Source organism: Prunus persica, chromosome G1 (assembly GCF_000346465.2).
Source record: "Prunus persica cultivar Lovell chromosome G1, Prunus_persica_NCBIv2, whole genome shotgun sequence".
NCBI lineage: Eukaryota > Viridiplantae > Streptophyta > Magnoliopsida > Rosales > Rosaceae > Prunus > Prunus persica.
In genome coordinates, this window is record NC_034009.1 from 12,669,417 (window position 1) to 12,689,459 (window position 20,043).

The window sequence follows — 20,043 nt, forward strand, 5'->3', positions numbered from 1 at the left end:
GTCAGGCGCTGGAAACTGTGAACTAGGAGAAGGAAGTCCAGGGGTTGGCGCATCATCAAAATGGGTGGGATGAGAAATTGGGAAGACAAGAGAAGAGTCGGTGGCGGAAGATGGAAAAGGGAAAGTAGTTTCATGAAAGATGACATCCCGAGAAATAAAAATTTTACCCGTATTGAGATCATAAACCCGATAGCCCTTTGTGCCATATGGGTAACCAAGAAAAATGCAACGTGTGGCCCTAGCATCAAATTTGGTTGGACGAAGATGATGAGTAGAGGCAAAGCACAAACAACCAAAAACCCTTAAGTGGTCATAGACTGGGGGTTTTCGAAAAAGGACTTCGTAGGGAGTTTTTCCTTTAAGAACTTGTGTAGGAGTGCGGTTGATAAGATATGTGGCAGTGAGTATGGCATCCCCCCAAAATTTCTTAGGAAGTTTGGCTTGGAAGAGTAAAGCTCGGGCAACATTGAGAAGATGTCGGTGTTTTCTTTCGACTACTCCATTTTGCTGTGGAGTGGAGACACAACTAGTGTGATGTAAAATCCCTTTATCAGAAAAAAAATTGTGTCATTAGAAACTCAGGTCCATTATCACTGCGAACAATTTTAACATGGGAAGAGAATTGTGTTTCAACAAGATTGATAAAGGTAGTGAGCTTTTGGCGTGCATCTGATTTGTGGGGCATTAAATAAACCCATATACATCTGGAGTAATCATCTACAATGGTTAAGAAGTATTGTGCCTTAGTGATGGAAGGAACATGATAACCACCCCAAATATCAACATGAATTAATTCAAATGGCGCAAGTGAATTAATAGAACTCAAAGGAAAAGGATGGCGAGTTTGTTTAGCTAAAGGACAAACCAAACAATCATCAATGTCACAAAATTTCATGTTTTTAACAGAAAGGGAAAGAGCACGTAGGCTTTTATTTGAAAGATGACCAAGGCGTTGATGCCAAAGTTGAGAAGAAGAAGGAATAAGGGCTGAAACGGAATTGCACCCAGCTGTCTTCGCAGTATCAAGATAGTAGAGACCTTCCCTCTCAGTTCCCGTCCCAATCATCTTCCCCGAACGTCGGTCCTGAACAATACAAGATTCATTAGTGAACATGGCAAGACAAGAGGAGCTTTTGGTGAGCTTGCTCACAGAGATTAAATTTAATCTAAATGAGGGAACACAAAGCACATTATGAAGAATAAAATCATCCGAGAAACGGATAGTGCCGATGTGGGTGACATTGACAAGGGCATGATCAGGAAGGTACACTTGACGATTAGAGACTGGAGTGCATGTAGTCAACAACTTAGGCGAACAAACCATGTGATCGGTGGCACCAGTGTCAAAAATCCAGTTGAGTCCACCAGCGAAAGCAGAGGCACATAAGGTGTTACCTGAGAGATCGCTGGTGCTGGAAGCAGTGCTAACATGATTAGCCAAAACTGTGGGCTTGTTTTGATTGAGGAGAGCAAGGAAGCTCTGGTATTGTGCTGCGGTGTAGAGAGGATCATTAGGATCATCATATTTGGGTTGCTCAGGCTGGGCTGAGGCTTGAGAATCAATTTTGGGTTGCTCGGGCTTGGCTGAGGCTTGAGGTGATTCGCTGTCGTTGATCGCCATGGAGGTTAGCGAGAGGACAGGCTAGGGTTTGTTTTGTGTAGGTAACCTTAGGCTCTGATACCATGAAAAGATTGATAATTCGTATGTATTGAATGATGAAAATAGAATGAGGTACAGAACCTTTATACAAATACAATAGCCAATTAGGGTGCTGGGAACTAGCCTAAAATGGATCATTCCTTAATATACACGTCTACATAAAAGGAAGGAAATAAACTAAATATTTGTACAGATCAATGATTAATACTCAGAATCAATCACGTTGATTTAGTTGGGATTTTACGCTCCTCAACAAGGGGCGCTGGGCGATGAGGAGTCGCTAGGCGATTGGCCGGGGCTATTGGTTGTTCAAGTTTTTTTTTTAAATTTTTTTTGGTTTTAACTGGGTTGTGTGCCAAACCCAACAAAAACAACCCCAGATTCAGATCTAGGTTGTGTGTACAGAGACTGGGGAGAAAAAGAGACGGGGTTGGAGGGAAAGAGGAAGAGACGGGGGCGACTGAGGTGTTTCCATATCAAGTTCACTTAATTCCAGTTTCCACTATACAAAACTCTCTCAGATGACTTGAATGTTTTGCCAGAGAGAGTAGAGGCAGTTACTCGTTGGACTGTGTATCGGCAATCTCGAAGTCCAAGTCCAAGTCGAAGAGATTTAGAATAATCTCGGTTTGGACTAGGAGGAGCAAGGTGGGGCAGCGAGGATGGGGGTTGGGGGAAGATGGTGGCTGCGGGGTGGGCATATGCTGGAGAGGAGAGGAGAGTTCTGGGTTGGGGTGGGTCGGGAGGGAAATGAGGAGAGCGAGAGAGAGAGAGAGAGAGAGAGTTGTTTAGGTTTTTAATTTTTTTTAAACAAATATTTATTATTTAGGTTTCTATCACGTGGACGTGATAAAAAAAAGGGATCCCACTTTTAACACACATTTAACAAACTCACTAACAGTTTGGCTAATAAGAGTAAATTGTAGGGTTTCCGTGACGTTGAGTATATACTAATAAATGTCCCTAAAATCGAGTATGAACTCGTAAATAATCATATATGTTTGAGGATTTTATGTAGTTTGTCCTAATTATTATGTTGGTGTAGGGGCATAGTTTCGGCCTTGGCCTCAAATTGCACTCCAAACAATTTAGACCTCAAACTAGTAACCCTTAATTTAATGGTAGTTGTGATGAGTTTTATACCTGTCTTTGGCTAGTTGAAGGGGGAGTGTAGTGAGTAAATTTTCCAACAAAATTGCATTGGGCCTCGAGGTTTTTGGTCGAGCTCCAACCCAACCCAACCCAAAAACCTCCCTCCTTTTTAACTCTGAAATTTTCCACTCTCTTAAACCCTCTCTCTGGCACAGAGACAACACTCAAAAATGGCGACCACGTCTCGCTCACTGTACCGTACACTGCGCCTGCGGTCCTTCTCCACAAGTACGAAGCCGTCGCACCACAACAGCCACCAGCAGAATCACCAGTACACAGATCCCAATTCCTTCATCGGGTGCTGGGAGGCCCCCAAGGACCCCAAGGAGGCCGAGGCCAAGCTTGCGCAGCTCCGCAGAGACTACGCCAAGCAGGTCAAGGAGGTCCGCAAGGAGTACATCCAGGAGGTCGAGCTCATGAGGCTCGAGAAGCTTCGCAAGGACGAGGCTCGTAAAGAAGCCCTTAGGCTCCAAAATGAGGAGCGTAAGAGACTCAAGGCTGAGGCTGCTAAGGTCCGTGCCCAACAGCGTGAGGTTGCTGAGCAGGAGTTCCGCCAGACCCTGGTATGTGCCTTGTGTTCTTTCTCTCTCTTTATGTGGTTTTGATTTTTGTTGCGGTGTTTGGTTGATGGGAAAGTGTGGGAAATGGAAGGGAAAGTCTGTTGGGTCGGAATTGATTTGAAACCTAGATTATGGGTTTTGCTGTTTAGGGGTTATTTGGTTCGGTAGCTCTAGAAATGAGAGAATTTGAGTTGGTGAATTTTAAAGTGTTTCCTGTTTATTACTAAGAAGATATGGGAAAGGGAACATGAGTTTTTCTTTTTCTAGTTTGACATTGGTTTGAAACTTTATTATGTAACTTCAGGTTTCCTTCAAATTTAGCCTTCTTTTTCGTTTTGATTCTCTGTTTTGTGATTGTAGAAATGTGGGGGAAGGAAAAAAGTTGAGTTATGGGATCTTTTCGGTTTAGATTTGTGGTATCTGAAATAATTGGGAAGATCAAAGAGAAGAAAACTCAGAAGGGAGGTTTGAGTCAGAAAAATTTCGGTTTGTTGAATTCAGATCTAAAAAGTGGTAATGCAAATCGACAGCACATATTTTTTTAACCAAGGTTAGGACTTAGCACATACTCATATGTTAGCGTCTTTGTTATTGAAATGGTTTAAGGGAAGCCAAAATGAGTTGGATAATTTCAGTATCTTGCATTTCGCCTATTTTGGGAGAAGCACAATGCATAGGGAGGAGAAGGCCGAATTTTTTTGGAATTGTAGTGTGCTGGCTGTGTTTCTGTTGCTGTGGATGGAAAAATATAAAAGGATTTTCGGAGATTATAGTGGGAAGGAGGTATTGTGGGGTAAAGTCGGATTCTGGACGTCGAATTCTTTAGAGTTTTGGGACGTACCATTTTATTCCTTTTGCGGAATGGAGGGCTGTTCTTTAAATTTCAGTTTTCAGTGTATTGATGCAACACACGTATACTGTATGATAGTTATCAATTGGTGATTGTTTTTGTTGTTTTGCTGTTAGCGGACAACTTATCCACTCATGGTACCGTAATTTGTTTCAATTAAAAATATTCCCTCAGTAAAACCAAGTAAAAATTCAAACCTTACCGTAGTTGAGTTCACAAACTTGACATAATAAGGCTTAATGCATGCGGAGCTGATAGATAGTAGTGATCTGAGATCACTCATCTGGCTCTCCTCAGTGTTGCAATCCTAAGGGGTAGGGTACCCCAATCTCCTTTGCCCTTACATGCATTCTTCTTGTTTAACCATGATTGAAATTCTGGTTTGGAATCTTTTTAGAATGTTGTCCGTGTTAGTTATCATTCCTTTATCAACTGAAACGTAAATGTTCATAATCATTGATTTCATGAACTAGAGCAATATAGTTGTTAGTGGTGTCTACATTATACCGTGCTAGCATGAATAATGAGGATTAACAAACTTTTAATGAACAATATCAATTGCCAGAGGTTCCATTGATCATCTAAAGAAAATACACCCATAGTGTAGTGGGGTGGAGTTGTAGTTTTTTTTGGGGGGTACAAGGTATCATAATTTTTAAGTTCTTAGGCGGGCTCTAGGATTAAAGTGCTCCTTTTAGAGTGCACTTGGGGTTCAAGCTTTTCTAACTAATTCTCTCCTCTTGTAGTCAAGATCTCACTGTCTATCTTAAAATAGAAAGTTGTGGATGCAAGTTCCTTTCACCTGGTTTTTGTAATGACATCGGGGATTTGTGCTTACTTTAAGTATGCAAATATTTGATTATCTGATGTAAACTATAATGAGAATTGAGTTGATGGTCATTCTCATATGTGACAATTCAATTCATCTATGTCCAGGAAAGAGATCAATTTTTTTTTATTAATAATTTTTCTTTTCATACAGCTTATGTGTTTCTTTCACTTGCATGTCTTACATGTTTTGATTTGTCTAAATGCACAGTTAAAAGAAAGAGCAGAGAAGCTTGAGAATTGGAAGATGAAGGAAAAAATGAGAGAAGAGAAGAAAAAAGAGAAGAATGAACTGTTGCGACGTCAGAGTTCCTTGTGGATCAATGAACCAGAACTGGAAAAGAAGATTTTAGAAGCCATCGTTGATACTACACCCCTTTGAGTCCATTTTATTTCCAAATTGTCTAGTGGTGATATCTTACAGTTTCACCGTATAGACAAGATAATCAGGACTTAGTATGTTTTGTACCCAGTCTTTATGTTTTTTATTTTCTTTTCATCATCCACTAATTTCCCAACCACATTCCTTTTCCTTCTTCGTATTTTAATAAGATCTGTATACTTTCTAATCAGGGCATGGTATATTTTGTACCCAGTGCTGTATGTTTAAAATTTTGGAGGGCTACTGCCATGGTGATGTCATTGACAAATTTGCTAGCAAATATGGTAACGCAGTTATTTTGCCTTGCCTTACCTTCCATGGAATCCTCCTAAATTTAGTGAAACTTTGATTAAGTCAAAGTTTAGAGACTGCTGATTCTAGGAACTTGGCATTGGCAGGATTTAGGTGCGAATGCAAATCAAAAAGTGCAATGAACTCAGTTGGAACTTGGAACACCATTTCGAGTTCAGATTTCAGAATGGATATTAAGCAAATGCAAATTGAATGAGGGCGCATCTTTAACATTGAGCCAATTTACCTGCTGATGAGGTTTGAAGCCTTAGCCCTTGAACGCCATGTAAATGATCTTATGTACTAGTTTGCTCTAAAGTTGCTTCTCATTTCCATCTCTAATCCCTCTTTTACTTAAATTGAAAAATAAAAGTAAAAACAATACCAATATTTCAAGAAAAAATGAACACGAAATATCAAAATGTTTAAAGGTAAACTTCCTCCTCCAACCTTAAATTGTTTTAAACCTGCTCTGAATTGTGTGAGCACTAGCAGTTCACAATATATTTAAATTTAGGGTTAATCGTTTTATTAGTCTATGAACTTTGACTCGATTTGCATTTGAGTACCTCAATTTCCAAAATAGTTCCCATGGTCCTTTAACTTTAGTTTCGTTTGGACAAATGGTCCTACCGTCAATTTTGTTAACTTTTTCTGTTAAATACAAGGGTAAAATGGTATTTTTATATTAAAACAAAAAAAAATGAATAAAAAATTATATCTTTAAAATAACAATAAAATCAAATCAAATAAAAAACCAAAAAATAAAAATAAAGTTTTGGGGGAGTAGAAATCGGGATAGAGGGAGAGAGTTGAAAAAAAAAATTTAATTCATATTTTAATTAATTTTGATACAAAAATACCATTTTGCCTCTGTATTTAATAGAAAAGTTAAAAAATTGACAACATGACCATTTGTTCAACGAAACTAAAGTTAAAGGACCATGGGAATCATTTTGGAAATTGAGGTACTCAAATACAAATCGGATCTAAATTTAGGGATTAATAAAACGATTAACCCTGCATATTTATTTCAAATCCTAATTTTTTTTAATACATTTCCTTTTTTAACCAAGAGAAGAGAGGATCAAAAGTAGTTTCTATCCATGAGCAAAAATTCTTTGGCAGGTTTTTCAAATGACCATTTTACAGCCAAAAAAGGATGAAGAAAAATACTCTTAATCCACAAACAATGAGAGCCATGAGCCAAAAATCTAAAATTTATTGTTCTTTTCTTTTCCTATTCAACCTCTAGAAATAATTAATTATCTTCTAATCTATCTAATTGACCCGCCACGAATAGAGGATACAGTGCAAACACCAGCTGATGTTGTAAGCGGAATATCTCTATGACAGGCCACTAGGTCAGTGTTAGTGTGCAGATCTACTTGCAAGGTCTCCCACACCTTCTTCTTGGGGTTCAACACCTCATCAGGCTCACCCACAAACCCTGGAAATGTAACTCTCTCGCCAACTTGAGCAGCTTTTGGCGGATCAACCAATTCAACCTGAGAGTGCACCCAACATTGAAGATCTCTTATCAGTAATTACATTAGTGTCTAATTGTACATGTTTATTCATGACTAGCTGAACCATTGCACACAGATAAACTTAGTACATGCTTGAGAAAGGGTCTGAGAATGAAAGTGTTTGCAATAGCGTCCCCAAAAGCTAAGGTTTCAAGAAACATGAATTACAAAGGCAAATTCTTCCTAACTGTGACAAATCACAAACAAACAGCAATAATTGCGACTCAAGTTTGATATTGCTAAATTTTTTTCCAACTGTCAAAACGACTACAGGACTTACGCAGAAATATATTATCACAATATTATCACATGATCTTATGCAGAATAAGGCCCACACTGATAATTTTTGAAAAGAGAAACGTTTATTGCACGAAACAAAGCAGAATTAAATCTTTTTACAGCAGCAATTTTACATAAAGCTGTGGCAAAAATATCCTCACAATATCCTAAATTCCTAATATCCTCACCTAAACCCTAATATCCTCAAAATATTCTTAATAAACAATGTTAGAGACCACAAGTTAAAATTAGTTATCATCAAATTCATAATAGTAGACTTTGTTTCACTCAAAGGGTCTGATTAGCAAGAACACACAAGATGCAAACACTAATTAAAGGTACATGGGGCTGCTTACCGTGGTGTGGTCACTGTTCGAAGCAGCAAGAACCATTGCTTGTGATTTAATACCCCGCATGGTTGCTGGCTTCAGATTGCAAAGAACACAGACCTTCCGGTTCTGCCACAGAATAATTAATATGAAAAAACTAATGGATTAGAAGGTGGTCCCAAAAAGTTATGGAAATAATTCGAATTTTATTATTAAAAAAATCTGTAGACGCAAACACAAACCTGCATTTCTTCAATAGGTATATACTTGACAAGGCCACTCACGACCGTTCTAGTCTGTCCTTCACCAACATCAATCTCTTCTACATAAAGCGAATCAGCATCAGGATGCTTCTGAGCTTTAGTAATGAGGCCAACACGAATATCAAGTCTAGAAATGGAAATCTCTGCTTCAGCTGCAGATTTTGTGGCCTGTTGCTTTTTCTTTCCACTGTTGTCTGTTACAAAAATGGCTTATTAGAATAGATATACTTATGTAGTAACACTAACTACTAATAAATGGTATAGGATTCTTTTCAAGTATAAGTGCCCACAAAACATGAGCATAGTTTATGAGGTAAACCCACATTTTAGGAGAACCTATGTATTTTTTTGGTTACCAGGAGAAGCTGTGTTTATGTAAAAATGAAGAAGTATGGGAAGTATTACTTATTAGTTAACTTTGCTAATGCTACGAGCTTGTGCGCCAAACTAACTAGATATAAGGACATTCTAACCTGAAACTTTCATTTTCTTGAGTTGTGCAGCCACCTTTACTGCTTCAGCTTCTTCCCTCTCCTTCCTATCCGCTTGACTTCCAGCAAACTTCTTCCTCAAGGATTCCACTTCTTCATCTTTCTGTATGCACGTGTAAACTTTCACTAAATGAGAATCTACAAACAGGAAAGTGATGCAGCAATGATATCATGGCAAACTAGAGAGTCCAGCATTGAAAACCAAAAACAAATTTTAAGTGCAGCCTACAAACTTATCCCAGAGACTAGCTTAATTTTCTAGCCACTCACTTAGAGATGCTAATAAACAAAGTATATAGACAAGACTACTATTTTAGTGCTTTAGGATCTTCCACCTATGCAATAGATAAGTTGTACTCAGTCAGATGTACGTTGTATAGGAATTACTATTCACCACTGAGTCACTATGACAGATTTTTTTTTTTTTTTTTTTTTTTCGGCTTCTAGCTGCAGCATCAGTGATGGTTGGTTGCTTCCGTTGATCCAGTTTTCTAGGCAACTTGAATTACAATATAGGATTTGCTTCATCATCAAGTATTACAAGGCAATATTTCCTTGTGAAGTTCTTGTAAAGCAAATGCACCATACAATCCTGGTGATATTGAATAATTGAGGTGCTGTTTGTTCAAGAGCTACTTGAAGTTCGCCCTACCCCATGCCCTTCTCTTATATTTTCTCTCGATAACCTTTTGTTTGCTGATAACATCAGGACTTTTCTCCACTATTTTGCTGCAATTCTCAGCCAGTGTTTCTTCTATTTCTTGTTTAGGGTTCCTCTCTCGTAAACACTATGCCATGACATACTGTGGCCACTTTGGTGATTCATATTCCCTTCATGCAGAATAATTGGAAATTACAAGTGTTCCATCACTTTAAATCCTATACGATCAGGTTGTTTCTTCCCACTCATCACTCATCAGTGTCAATACATCTATTCTGCAAATAATAACAAGAGTAACAAGAAACAAATAATGGTAAAAGACAGAGAAAGCAGAGACATACCAATTCCTTGAACAACGGCTCTGGTTTCCCGATCTTGTGACCAATAGGTACAATCTCCCAAGGCCGTCTTGCGCTAGCAATATCTCCTTTATCATCATAAAGCGATATGTGCGTCTCAGGAGGCAAATCAAGCTGCTTAAATACCTTGAATGCAGTTAAAGGAAAAAAAATCTCAGCATGGATGATTATAGTAATATCACGTTATCACAAAAATATTTCAGAGTAACACAATCATCTGTGAAGAGAATTTATTACTTCAAGAGAAAATGATGGCATAAAGGGTTCCAACAAACAAGCAAGAAGATGCACTAGTCCGACTGAAGTTCTCATAACAACAGCACAACGAGGTTGGTCCTCCTTGTAAAGCTTCCAGAACTGGCTTTCCTGCATGGTAATGTAGATGGTGCAACTTAGCAGAAGTTGAATAATTGGTTTTGCATCCATTTACAAGCAATACACTTAAGAAAAGAACATATCCATAAACAAGTGTCTCAAACAGAGATTGAAAACATGCTTACTTGCAGATATGCGTTCCCTTCACTAGAAATGCTCATTGCTGTTTTGAGTCCTTGCTTTAGTTTAACCTACACAAAATGCAGATAGGAATGTTATGCCAATGCAAGAGAAATGTGAAAAAGGAGGTGAGGGGGAGAAGCTTCCAATCATTTGCAACAAACTGTCATCTAAATATTAATCACCTTCTCCATTGATTCTATGTATTGCTCCACATATTTACCAACTTTTTCAGCTAGTTTCTCTGTCAAAGGATCTGATTCTGCACTTGGAGCATCTGGAATAATGGAGCCATACCCTTGACCTGTACATGAAATTTATGAGTTTATTTGCTGCAAAAGTATCACATATACCATGCTTATTTTCTAAACCAGAAAACATGCATAAAAAAAGGTAAGGATACAATGAAAATAGAGCCACCTACTGATACAATTTAATTGTCATCCAACTACCTCTGTGATATTACATGTGTAATTGGTCTACATAGGAATGTATATACAACCTTGATATCGCAATGTTGCATTATCAAGAAATTGTGTCTACTGTATCAAGAATTTTTAACACAAACTTTGTCTCAAGAAAAAATATGAAACCAAGAGCAGTTTTTTTTTTTCTTTTGTATTCAGGGAAAGGAGAGGGCGAGAGTTGAACTCCAGACATGAGTATGCACGTAAGTGCTTTACCACTGGAGTTATCACCACCAACAAAAGCATAAACGAACAAAGAGACCAAGAATTAACAATATAATAGTTCCTTAAATAACTTCCTCATGCTATTTATTTGTAAAAGACAAATCAGCTGACTGGTCAATACTTTCAGAAACAAAAGGCTGACAGACCTGAAGGTTTGGCAACAAAACTCAAAACTCGATTTATGAAATTGCCCAGATTATTCAGCAATTCGCTGTTCAGTTTTGCTTGCAAGTCAGCCCACGTAAATAATGTGTCTGATACCTGTTTCACCAAAAATCAAGTCAAATCAAACAAGTAAACAAAGATACAGAGAGAGACGGATATGCATTACAAACTATCACAAACTCAAAAGGGAAGAAGGGAATCATCAAATTTACCTCAGGCCTGTTAGTTAGCAAGTAATATCTCCATACTTCAACAGGAATGTTTGTATCTTTTGCATTATTTCCAAAAACCCCTATGCCTTTGCTCTTAGAAAACTTTCCTGTAAAAACCATCAAAACTTAGATCACCTAGTACATAATGCACAAAGGTGAAAACTTTGAGCTTCTGTTAATTAATGGCCATAACATCCAAATTTAAATCATGCATAGTTAATGGTCATAACTTGATTGTGGCTAAATCATTTCTAGATAGTCAACCAACCTGCTTCGTAGTTTAAGTACTCGGTAACACTAATAGTCTTCATCAAAGTCCAATTTTCACCAGTTCCAAGAAGTGTGGACGGAAACATGACCTAAAAGATAAATAAGTACACAGTTAAAATGAATTCTTTTTTCTATTCTGAACTAAGATAGGGCTACTTAGTAAATGCAACCACTCTACTGTACTCATTTGTGAGGTGTATTTAGAATAGGACACTTACTGTATGGAATGGCACATTATCCTTGCCCATAAATTGATACAACTCCACATTCTCAGGATTCTTCCACCATTGCTCCCAATCATCAGTGTAACATTTAGTAATTGAGACATATCCAATAGGAGCATCAAACCACACATAGAAAACCTACCAGTGGCAGAGTTAAATTTTTTTAACAAACTTCGAAAATCATTAACAAATATTAGTAGAAATAGCATAATTTCAATTACATGCACTAACCTTGTCCTTGAAGTTATCATGTGGAACCGGAACCCCCCACTTTAGATCCCTGGTAATACATCGTTGTTTAAGCCCTTCTTTGAGCCATGCATTTGTTGCTTGAATGGCATTCTGGCTCCAGGACCCAGCCACTGATGTTCTATTTATGTACTCCTCCAATTTATCCTTGAGCGAAGGGAGTTCCAAAAACAAGTGGTTTGTATCACGAATTCTTGGAGTTGTCTTACAAACCTGCTTGCAATTGACAAAAATGAGAAATATATTGCCATTAAATATTGCATGTTTCCATCCATTAAATGTTGCATGTTTCCATCCATCAAATAAGGAATTCGGGACTCATTTTCATTTTGGAAATCTTACACACAGAAATTTCATGCTTTTCTTTCAATTGAGTTTACGTGTACATAACATTCATACACACATGGGAATTTATACGAAAAAAAGATATGAAAGAAAATCTGTACCTTGCATTTAGGATCTTTTAGTTCTGTCGGATTCAAAAGCTTTCCACAGTTCTCACATTGATCTCCTCGTGCAGAACCATAGTCACAGCCTTGAGTTGGGCATGTCCCCTCCACGAGCCTATCGGCTAAGAACCGTTTGCATGTGTCACAGTAAAGCTGAATTACAGTAGTAAGTCAAGTTAAAATACATTACAGAAACACATTTTAGAAACACAATTCAATCGCAATGCATGAACATAAACATGCAAGCAAAGAATCACTAACTAAACCAAGAAATTAGGAAGCAATGGGCACAATTATAAGGCAGTGAATGTACCTGCTGCATTGTGTTCTCTGAAAGCCAACCGTTCTCCAACAGCTTCTTGAAAATCTCTTGGCATACTTCCGTTTGCTGTGGTGTTGATGTGCGCCCAAATTTCTCAAAGCTTATATTAAACCACTCATAAACCTCCCTATGAATGGCATGATATCTACAACCACAACAATTTGAAATAAATTTCAACAAATCAAACACAACAAATAGAACTGAAATCTACCAAATTATATCAATTTTGTTGGAAATCTTACTTGTCACAGATCTCTTGGGGGCTACACTTCTCTTCCATAGCTTTGGTCTCTGTGGCCGTCCCATACTCATCAGTTCCGCATATGTACACGGTATTATACCCCCGAAGGCGGCAGTAACGTGCAAAGACATCGGCACTCAACACACCTGGTGAACGAAACAGAAAAAGATAGAAATTTCAAGATTCTGTTTGGTTCCTGAGAAAATTAGAAGGAAAACAGAATTAAGGAAACAATAAGTACAGCCGATAATGTTGCCGAGGTGGGGGACGTTATTGACATAAGGCAAGGCGCTGGTGATGAGGATGTTTCGCTTGCCAGGGATGGGTAGTTTGGGGGCCTTCTGGTCCTCCTTGAAGGTCATTGTGAGGTCTCCCATGTCCAGCTCTCTCGTACAGTGACTGAGCTAGAAGAAACAGGAGCTTAAAAATCTACAACTCAGAAATATAACAAAAGTTCCTCTCTTTGTAATATTTTGTTATGTTTCCTTAGTATTGAAAATAAAACAGAGAATATTACATTCATTATATATTCCCCTCACTGACCAAACATGTATCCCTATATTTTAAGGAATAATCAAACGGGAAACCACAATGTTGACCAAAAACAAAAAGAGGAAACCACATTGACCAACAAAAAAAGGGAAACACGGGCTTTGGAGAGTGCTTGTATAAAAACACTTATCTTCCTAGTCGCTTGTTGTAGGACATTGAATTTTTTTCTTTTTTTGGGATAATTACATTTTTGGTCACTGAGTATAGGCCGAGTTACATTTGGTCACCGAAATTTAATTTTCCGATTTTCATCATGTAGTGCAGTCGTTAACTAATCAAGTCAAATCCATTAATTCTATCAGTTAAGTCTAAAAAATAAATTAAAATTTAAAAAAAAGTAATTTTTTTTGGACTACGTTTTTGTTCTGGTTCCTTAGACGGTGACGGCAAATCCAGCGCAGCATCACACCTACCTCACATCACCGACCTCTACCCAGCCACCTTATCCCAGCCAACTACCCCCGCCACCACAGCAGCCCAGTCACAAAATTCAAAAGACTTCTCAACCCACCCAAATTCAAAGAGACGAAATCAAAATTAATTCCTATTGTTACAAAATTCAAAACCCAAATATAATTAACCCCAAATATTAAAAAAAAAAAATCACGTAATATAATGCCTCTATCTACTGGACCAGACAAGTGGTTGAGGGGGGAGGATGAAGGTGGGTTGTGATGTGGAGGGGGAAGGTGGGCATCATCTAAGTTTGTATAAAATTCTAGGTTTTATCGAATTCCATTGGAATAGGCATATTAGATGGAGATAGAGATGGGAATTTCAGATTGAGTCAAAGAACACGAACCAGGCGTTGGCGTTGGCGTCGTCGTCGAAGATCATCACGTGGCGTCAGCCTCCCTCTACATCCATATATTTACGACCGTCGAATTGGAGCGGAATTGATACAGAACACAGAGAGAGGAGATGGGGGTGTAGGTGTTTCTGGGGTTTTTTTTTTGTTGGACGAATGCTGGTTTTTTTTCTTCTTTTCCTTTTCTCATTTTTTTTTTTAAACTTAACTGACGGAATTAATGAATACTTGATTTGCTAATGACTAACGAAATTCAAAAAATTGAAATTTTGGTGGCCAAATTTAAATAGCTTAATTGCTATAGTACACTTTGAAATATTGATCAATTCTTACTTTATTTTCTTAAAGTTGAAGTGACCCACTTTGCCCCTCGACCAGAATTTAATGTTCCACAGTGCCATCTACCTTCAATTCCATTAAGTTTGTTGACGTTGCATGAGTGTTTTAGTAATTTTGTGCACCTAGGTTTTTTATTCACAAATTTGAGTGGGTAATGTAGCAAAGTGGAGCCCACCTCCATGTGATGGGGAAAATAGGCTAGAGGGGCACGGGTCGGGGAGAAGGGGAATGTGTATGGGGGCTGGGGTTCTGTGGGAGTGAGATAGAAAAAACCAGAGGGAGGGAGTGATGGGTCTAGGCGGGGGCAATGGGTTTCTGGGTTTTGCACAGGGAGGGGTGGGTTGCAGGTTGGGGGTTACAAGGACAGAGAAGGAAGGGGTGGATTTGGTGCGACTCGGGGGGAAGGGATGGGTAGGATTTTTTTTCTTCCTAAAAACTATTCTATTTTCCATTTTATGTTTGTACTTTAATTTTTTGAAGTAATTAAAAAACCTATGTGCACAAAATTACTAAAACACTCATGTCATCAAACTTAATGAACTTTTGGATGGAGTTAACGGTAGGGGTAATGTGCAACATCAAACCGTGGTCAATGAGGCAAAGTGGGTCACTTTAACTTTAAGAGGGTAAAGTGAGAATTGACCAATGTTTCAGGGTACACTGTAACAATTAAACCAACTTAAATTCGGGCCTAACTCTAATGACCAAAAATGTAATTACCCTTTTTTTTAATAATAAAAAATCAATTCTTTCATGACCCACTAGCCAATTGCTTTGTATTTTTTTTATAAAAATTTTATATTAGTAATTCAATTTAAATTTAAGAAAGAAATGCCTCTAATTGTGTCTCATGAAAATTAGATCATGTTCTTGTTTTGTTTTTTATTTTGATTGTTTTTAGAAAAAAAAAAAAGTGTTGTTAATTTACTATATTACCCTCATTTAGTGAATATGTTCATTTCTTAATATTTTCTTTAACTAAGGGCATTTTCTTTTTAGTATTTTGAATGTTGGATCCCGAGCTTCTACATTTAGGTCACGTGCTTTACCCACATTTTGTTAAATTTAAGCCTTATAAGCTATCTAACCATTTAACGCACGACCCAATCATCAATTTTTAAGTGATTTTTTTTTTTTTTGGGGGCAAAACTAACGGCGTTAATTTTTATGCATAAAATTTTAAAAAAATATAAATCCTCGTTGGGCCGGGTTTCCATTGAGTCCACTACCCTAATGGGGGAAGATTTCAGGAAAAATCAAGAGCAAGTACGGAGATCCCAGAATTTTATAAATCTTCGATCATAAACAGGCCGGGGATGGTATTGTTATCCCCATCCCCAAACAGGCCCGATAAATAGTTTTAAATATAATATAACAATGCATGATTATAATATAATATAATATATATTTAATTTTGTGAAATTGAATTGAGATTATTTTAAGTCAATGAGTTGAGTTTTAAAAATTTGAGTTTGCCAATGAAGTTTAGGCCAGTGGAAAAAAACCCTTGACTTACAGATTAATGGTCTCATGTTCGAGCCCCATGACACCATGAAACCTTGATAGTGTGTGTGCGAAAACTGCCCTCCCCCATATCGCTTTTTATAATTTTTTTTTAAAAAAAGTTTTGGATTACGTACACATAAAACTCAGCTTTCAAAGTGGGGCTCCAAATGCTTACAACTGCATCTGCATGTAGGCTGTCTTGGTAGGTCCAGTCAAGTTTTCAGTCCGACTCGAATACTATCACCCAACTCTATTCACAATCCAGAATTTTGGACCGTTTCTATACATGCGTTGGGGCAGGATTTTGAATCCAAAACTCAAACTACCGGTTTGGGTAAGCAGCGTTGGACATGGTCTAAAAGGATAACAAACCAATCTAATTTATCTCAAAACAACCATTATTAGTCTATTTTAATTCAACCTGGTGCATATGCTTTTTTTTTTTTTTTTGTTGCCAAAGTTAGAAAAGAAAAAGAGAGAAACTCACACACATACATGTACTAATGGGACTTGAACTCATGATCCCTTGTGAGTACACCAAAAACCTGAGCCAATCCAATTAACACCTTATTGATAACCTCTTGCATACTCAAAATAGGAGAATATGCAAGGAAAATAAAGCCACAAGGATTACATATATATATAAAATAAAATAAAAGATATTATTTCTATATGACAATATTCAAAGCTACATAGTAAACAAATGTGAGTGAGAGACTAGAATATGAGTGAATCCAAGCCAAACAGATTTAACAAACTGCAATTTGCAATTTTCAATTATGAAGGAAAGTGCATGGCAAGTATCAAGTCAGTTTATTTAACCTTTTTGTTTGTTTGGTTGTTTATTTATTTATTTATTATTTCTAGATTGTTTAAAAACTAATGCTGATAACACTTTGCTTAGGTCCTCAATTTACTAGTCGTTCCTTGCGTAGGTCCTCAACCACCTACTCTTTGTCTTTAACTAATTAACAATTCTTAATCCATTTGAATTCGGACACAAAAAAGGATTAAACAATGACTGCATTACTTACCATGCACCCGTCCTGCCTAATTCAAATTGTTAAATGCAAATTGCAATATATAAGTCATGTACGTGTGAATGGGATTAATATTTCCTCAATTATTATTAGGGGCTCTATTATTATGTAGTGTGAGTGAGGATTGAAACTTGAAGGACGTTGTTCTTCGCATGTCCCACAACCACAAATATTCTTCATGGCCTGGCAATTCCCAAATCAATGCAATCTAAAGACAACAACGCCTCCATGATTGCATCTATAAAAATAAAAAGGGATTGTCGCCATTGGGGTGGGGTGGTTGTGGTGGGTGGCGGTTGAGGTCAAGTGGGTGGTTGTTGCGTTTTATCTTTTTCTTCAATTTTGAGTTTTTTTATTTATAAATAATTTGATTCAAAGTTAATAATGTTTTGTGGCATGTTAAGTGAGGACACATGTCAACAAAATAAAAAGGAAATAGGTGGGAACAGGAGAAATGGAAACATGAAAATTGAACTCAATAGAAAGAGGGGGAGAGATGGAAAGTGACGAAAGGAAGAAGAAGATGGGAAAAAAAAAATAAAAAAAATGAAGGTATTGGGAGAGATGAGATATGGGGAGAACAAAAATTACAAAAGAAAGAAAAAGAGGGGTTGGTTTGGGTGCATTTTCAGATGCACATGCATGCTCTCCCATTTTTTATTTTATAATATTTATTATTTAGAGTAACTATTACTAATTATATAAAGGGAAGGGAAAAGAGTCTTGGTTAGTGAGAAAGATTCTATCCATATATTTTTATTAAATTATTATTGTAAATCTATATCTATATATATAAAGCAAAAGGCAGAGAATGGTGAAACATTCAAAATACCAGAAAATGTCCTTGGTTAATGCAAACATTAAGAATTGAAATTATTAATTAAATGAAGCGCATGCGGAGAGGCTAGTATTTTATTATGGGAAAGATTATCCTCTTATATTTTATTACATTATTGCTATTCATATGTCAGCTACAATAAAATTTATTATATTTAAATCATTAGACACAAATAATGGTGACTAATTTGGTTAAGAGGGTTGACCACCCATAATTGTCACCAAAATATATTAGTTACTTAAAAAAATGTGACTATTGCTTCCTTTCGCAGAGGGAGAAATTTTTATATGCTCCGGGTACACCATGTAGTTGTTGTATCATCTAATACACATAGGATATGTGAAATTATTCTCCAACTTACCACGTTACTTTTTATGACATGTGGCTAGCTGCATTGGAAATATTTCACATGTTCTATGTCAATTGGATGGTACACTAGTCACGTAATTTACTTAGAACACCCATTAAAGTAGACATGAGATGAGAGAGGGTTAGTGATTGATGGTGTGCCAACAAAAGAAAGGGGAGTTTAAGCAAGCAAAGTATAATTAGATGAGTGAAGTCTTATTAGTGAGTGTTCCACTTTAATGTCTTTTCTCTTTTTCCTTTTACTTTGTTATTCTTCTGTTCTGCTGCTTATCATTTGTTGTCATTTGTGGCTTGGTGCTTTTGCTTTCTGGGAAGAGATTATGAGAATGTGCATATTAGAGACCAAGTAATGATGAATCGGCATTTTCGAGCTGTGCATCTCCTCTTCTTCTAGCCGCACTACCCACACCCCTCTTCCTTCTCTCTCCCTATTTCTCCCTCCAGATCTGGGTTTTTTATTTTCCCTTTTTTCACAAGGGAAATGTGCCATAACAAGTTGCTGACAAGAGAAAATGTAGTAAGAGTAGCATTATTGAAAAATAAAAATAAAATTTGTAGATAGATTGTAAAGCTCTAGATGTAACAATTATTAGAGATATGCTAAAATGATAATTGATATCCGATACTCGAGGTATTTTCTATGCCCAAGTGGCCATGTTCTAAAATGATAAATTATTTGAGATTTTTTGTTTTTTTGTTTTTTTTTTCCATTTGATGTTGGTGAGAGAGAATAAGAATAGGAGATGTCTGGTGCCGAGTCCATGTCCATGGATAAAGAGAAACAGAGAAAAACATAAAAACATGAATTTGATTTTTTTTTTTAGTTTATCTTTAAAAAAAAAAAATAATAATACACACTTCTCAGCCAAAAAATTTAAAAATAAATTTCATAATGTAAAAATAAGATTTTCGTAGCTTTAAGGCATAGAGAATGTCAAAAAACACTCTTAGAGCCTTTTCCACTTTGAGGGGGGAGGAAGCCATTGTTCTTCCCTCCTCTCCCCTCTTCTCTTCCTCTCTTCCTCATTTCACCTCTTCCCCCATTTTAAGAGACAAAGGGTTGTCCCTATTTGTCTTAGTTTTGTTATGATTTTCATCTAACCATTAGAGGCAGCTGCGGCTCGACGTCGGATCTTCACCTGCATTTCGGCGTCGGATCTCCACCACCATCTTTTTTGCAATTTCTTTATGTTTGGAATAAGTTGCAGAGATTTTTTGGGTTCTCTGTGTAGTTTTCACCTCTCCTTTTGTGAGAGTTTTTCATCTCTCTTTTGTGAGAGCTTTTCATCTCTCCTTGGTGAGAGTTTTATTTGTATTGATAAAGCTTGGTTTTTTCAAGTTTTATCTTTTTTTTTTTATTATTCTAAGTTTGCAATCTTAGTTGAAATGCCTATGCCAGAGTTTATTCGATCTTGCCTGATCGTTAGTGGAGACATACTTGATTTTCTTAATTTTGATATTAGACCGCTCTGTTATTGTAATAACCCTTTTGTGGCTAGTTTGTATTGGGCCTTTGTGGTTAGTGACTTTTTTGGCTGAATTATGAATGCAATCATAAAATTTCTCAAAAAAAAAAAAAAAAGGCATAGAGAATGTCACAAGGAGTTTATAGGAATTTTCTATGTATTTTTTGAAATT

At 37.0% G+C, this 20,043-nt stretch overlaps 2 protein-coding genes across 3 annotated transcripts; one reads left to right on the top strand and one right to left on the bottom strand.

Moving 5' to 3' along the window:
* LOC18792787 (stress response protein NST1) lies at window positions 2,854-5,736 on the top strand. Its single transcript, XM_007225857.2, has 2 exons — window positions 2,854-3,375; window positions 5,262-5,736. Exons 1-2 carry the CDS (start codon window positions 2,983-2,985, stop codon window positions 5,430-5,432), a joined length of 564 nt encoding a protein of 187 aa, XP_007225919.1. The 5' UTR covers window positions 2,854-2,982; the 3' UTR covers window positions 5,433-5,736.
* LOC18789904 (probable methionine--tRNA ligase) lies at window positions 6,732-14,705 on the bottom strand. 2 transcript variants are annotated; one of them, XM_007221882.2, is made up of 18 exons: window positions 14,308-14,705; window positions 13,195-13,352; window positions 12,955-13,099; window positions 12,704-12,857; window positions 12,388-12,543; window positions 11,924-12,154; window positions 11,687-11,830; window positions 11,467-11,557; window positions 11,199-11,305; window positions 10,968-11,082; window positions 10,315-10,433; window positions 10,135-10,200; window positions 9,872-10,000; window positions 9,617-9,760; window positions 8,597-8,717; window positions 8,103-8,317; window positions 7,888-7,989; window positions 6,732-7,231 (listed from the first exon to the last, which is right to left on the bottom strand). In XM_007221882.2, the coding sequence occupies exons 1-18, from the start codon at window positions 14,340-14,342 to the stop codon at window positions 7,001-7,003; spliced, it is 2,463 nt and encodes an 820-aa protein (XP_007221944.2). In that variant the 5' UTR covers window positions 14,343-14,705; the 3' UTR covers window positions 6,732-7,000. The 2 variants fall into 2 exon arrangements, with proteins under 2 accessions (XP_007221944.2, XP_020409818.1); XM_020554229.1 differs by having other exon boundaries at window positions 13,195-13,357.

Coding starts and splice junctions, on each gene's coding strand:
- LOC18789904 (XM_007221882.2), bottom strand. CDS start 14,342: ATGATCTTCGACGACGACGCCAACGCCAACGCCTG. Junction 13,100..13,194: donor CCTCGGCAACATTATCGGCT/GTACTTATTGTT, acceptor TTCGTTCACCAG/GTGTGTTGAGTGCCGATGTC. Junction 12,155..12,387: donor TAAAAGATCCTAAATGCAAG/GTACAGATTTTC, acceptor AATTGCAAGCAG/GTTTGTAAGACAACTCCAAG.
- LOC18792787 (XM_007225857.2), top strand. CDS start 2,983: ATGGCGACCACGTCTCGCTCACTGTACCGTACACTGCGCCTGCGGTCC. Junction 3,376..5,261: donor AGGAGTTCCGCCAGACCCTG/GTATGTGCCTTG, acceptor CTAAATGCACAG/TTAAAAGAAAGAGCAGAGAA.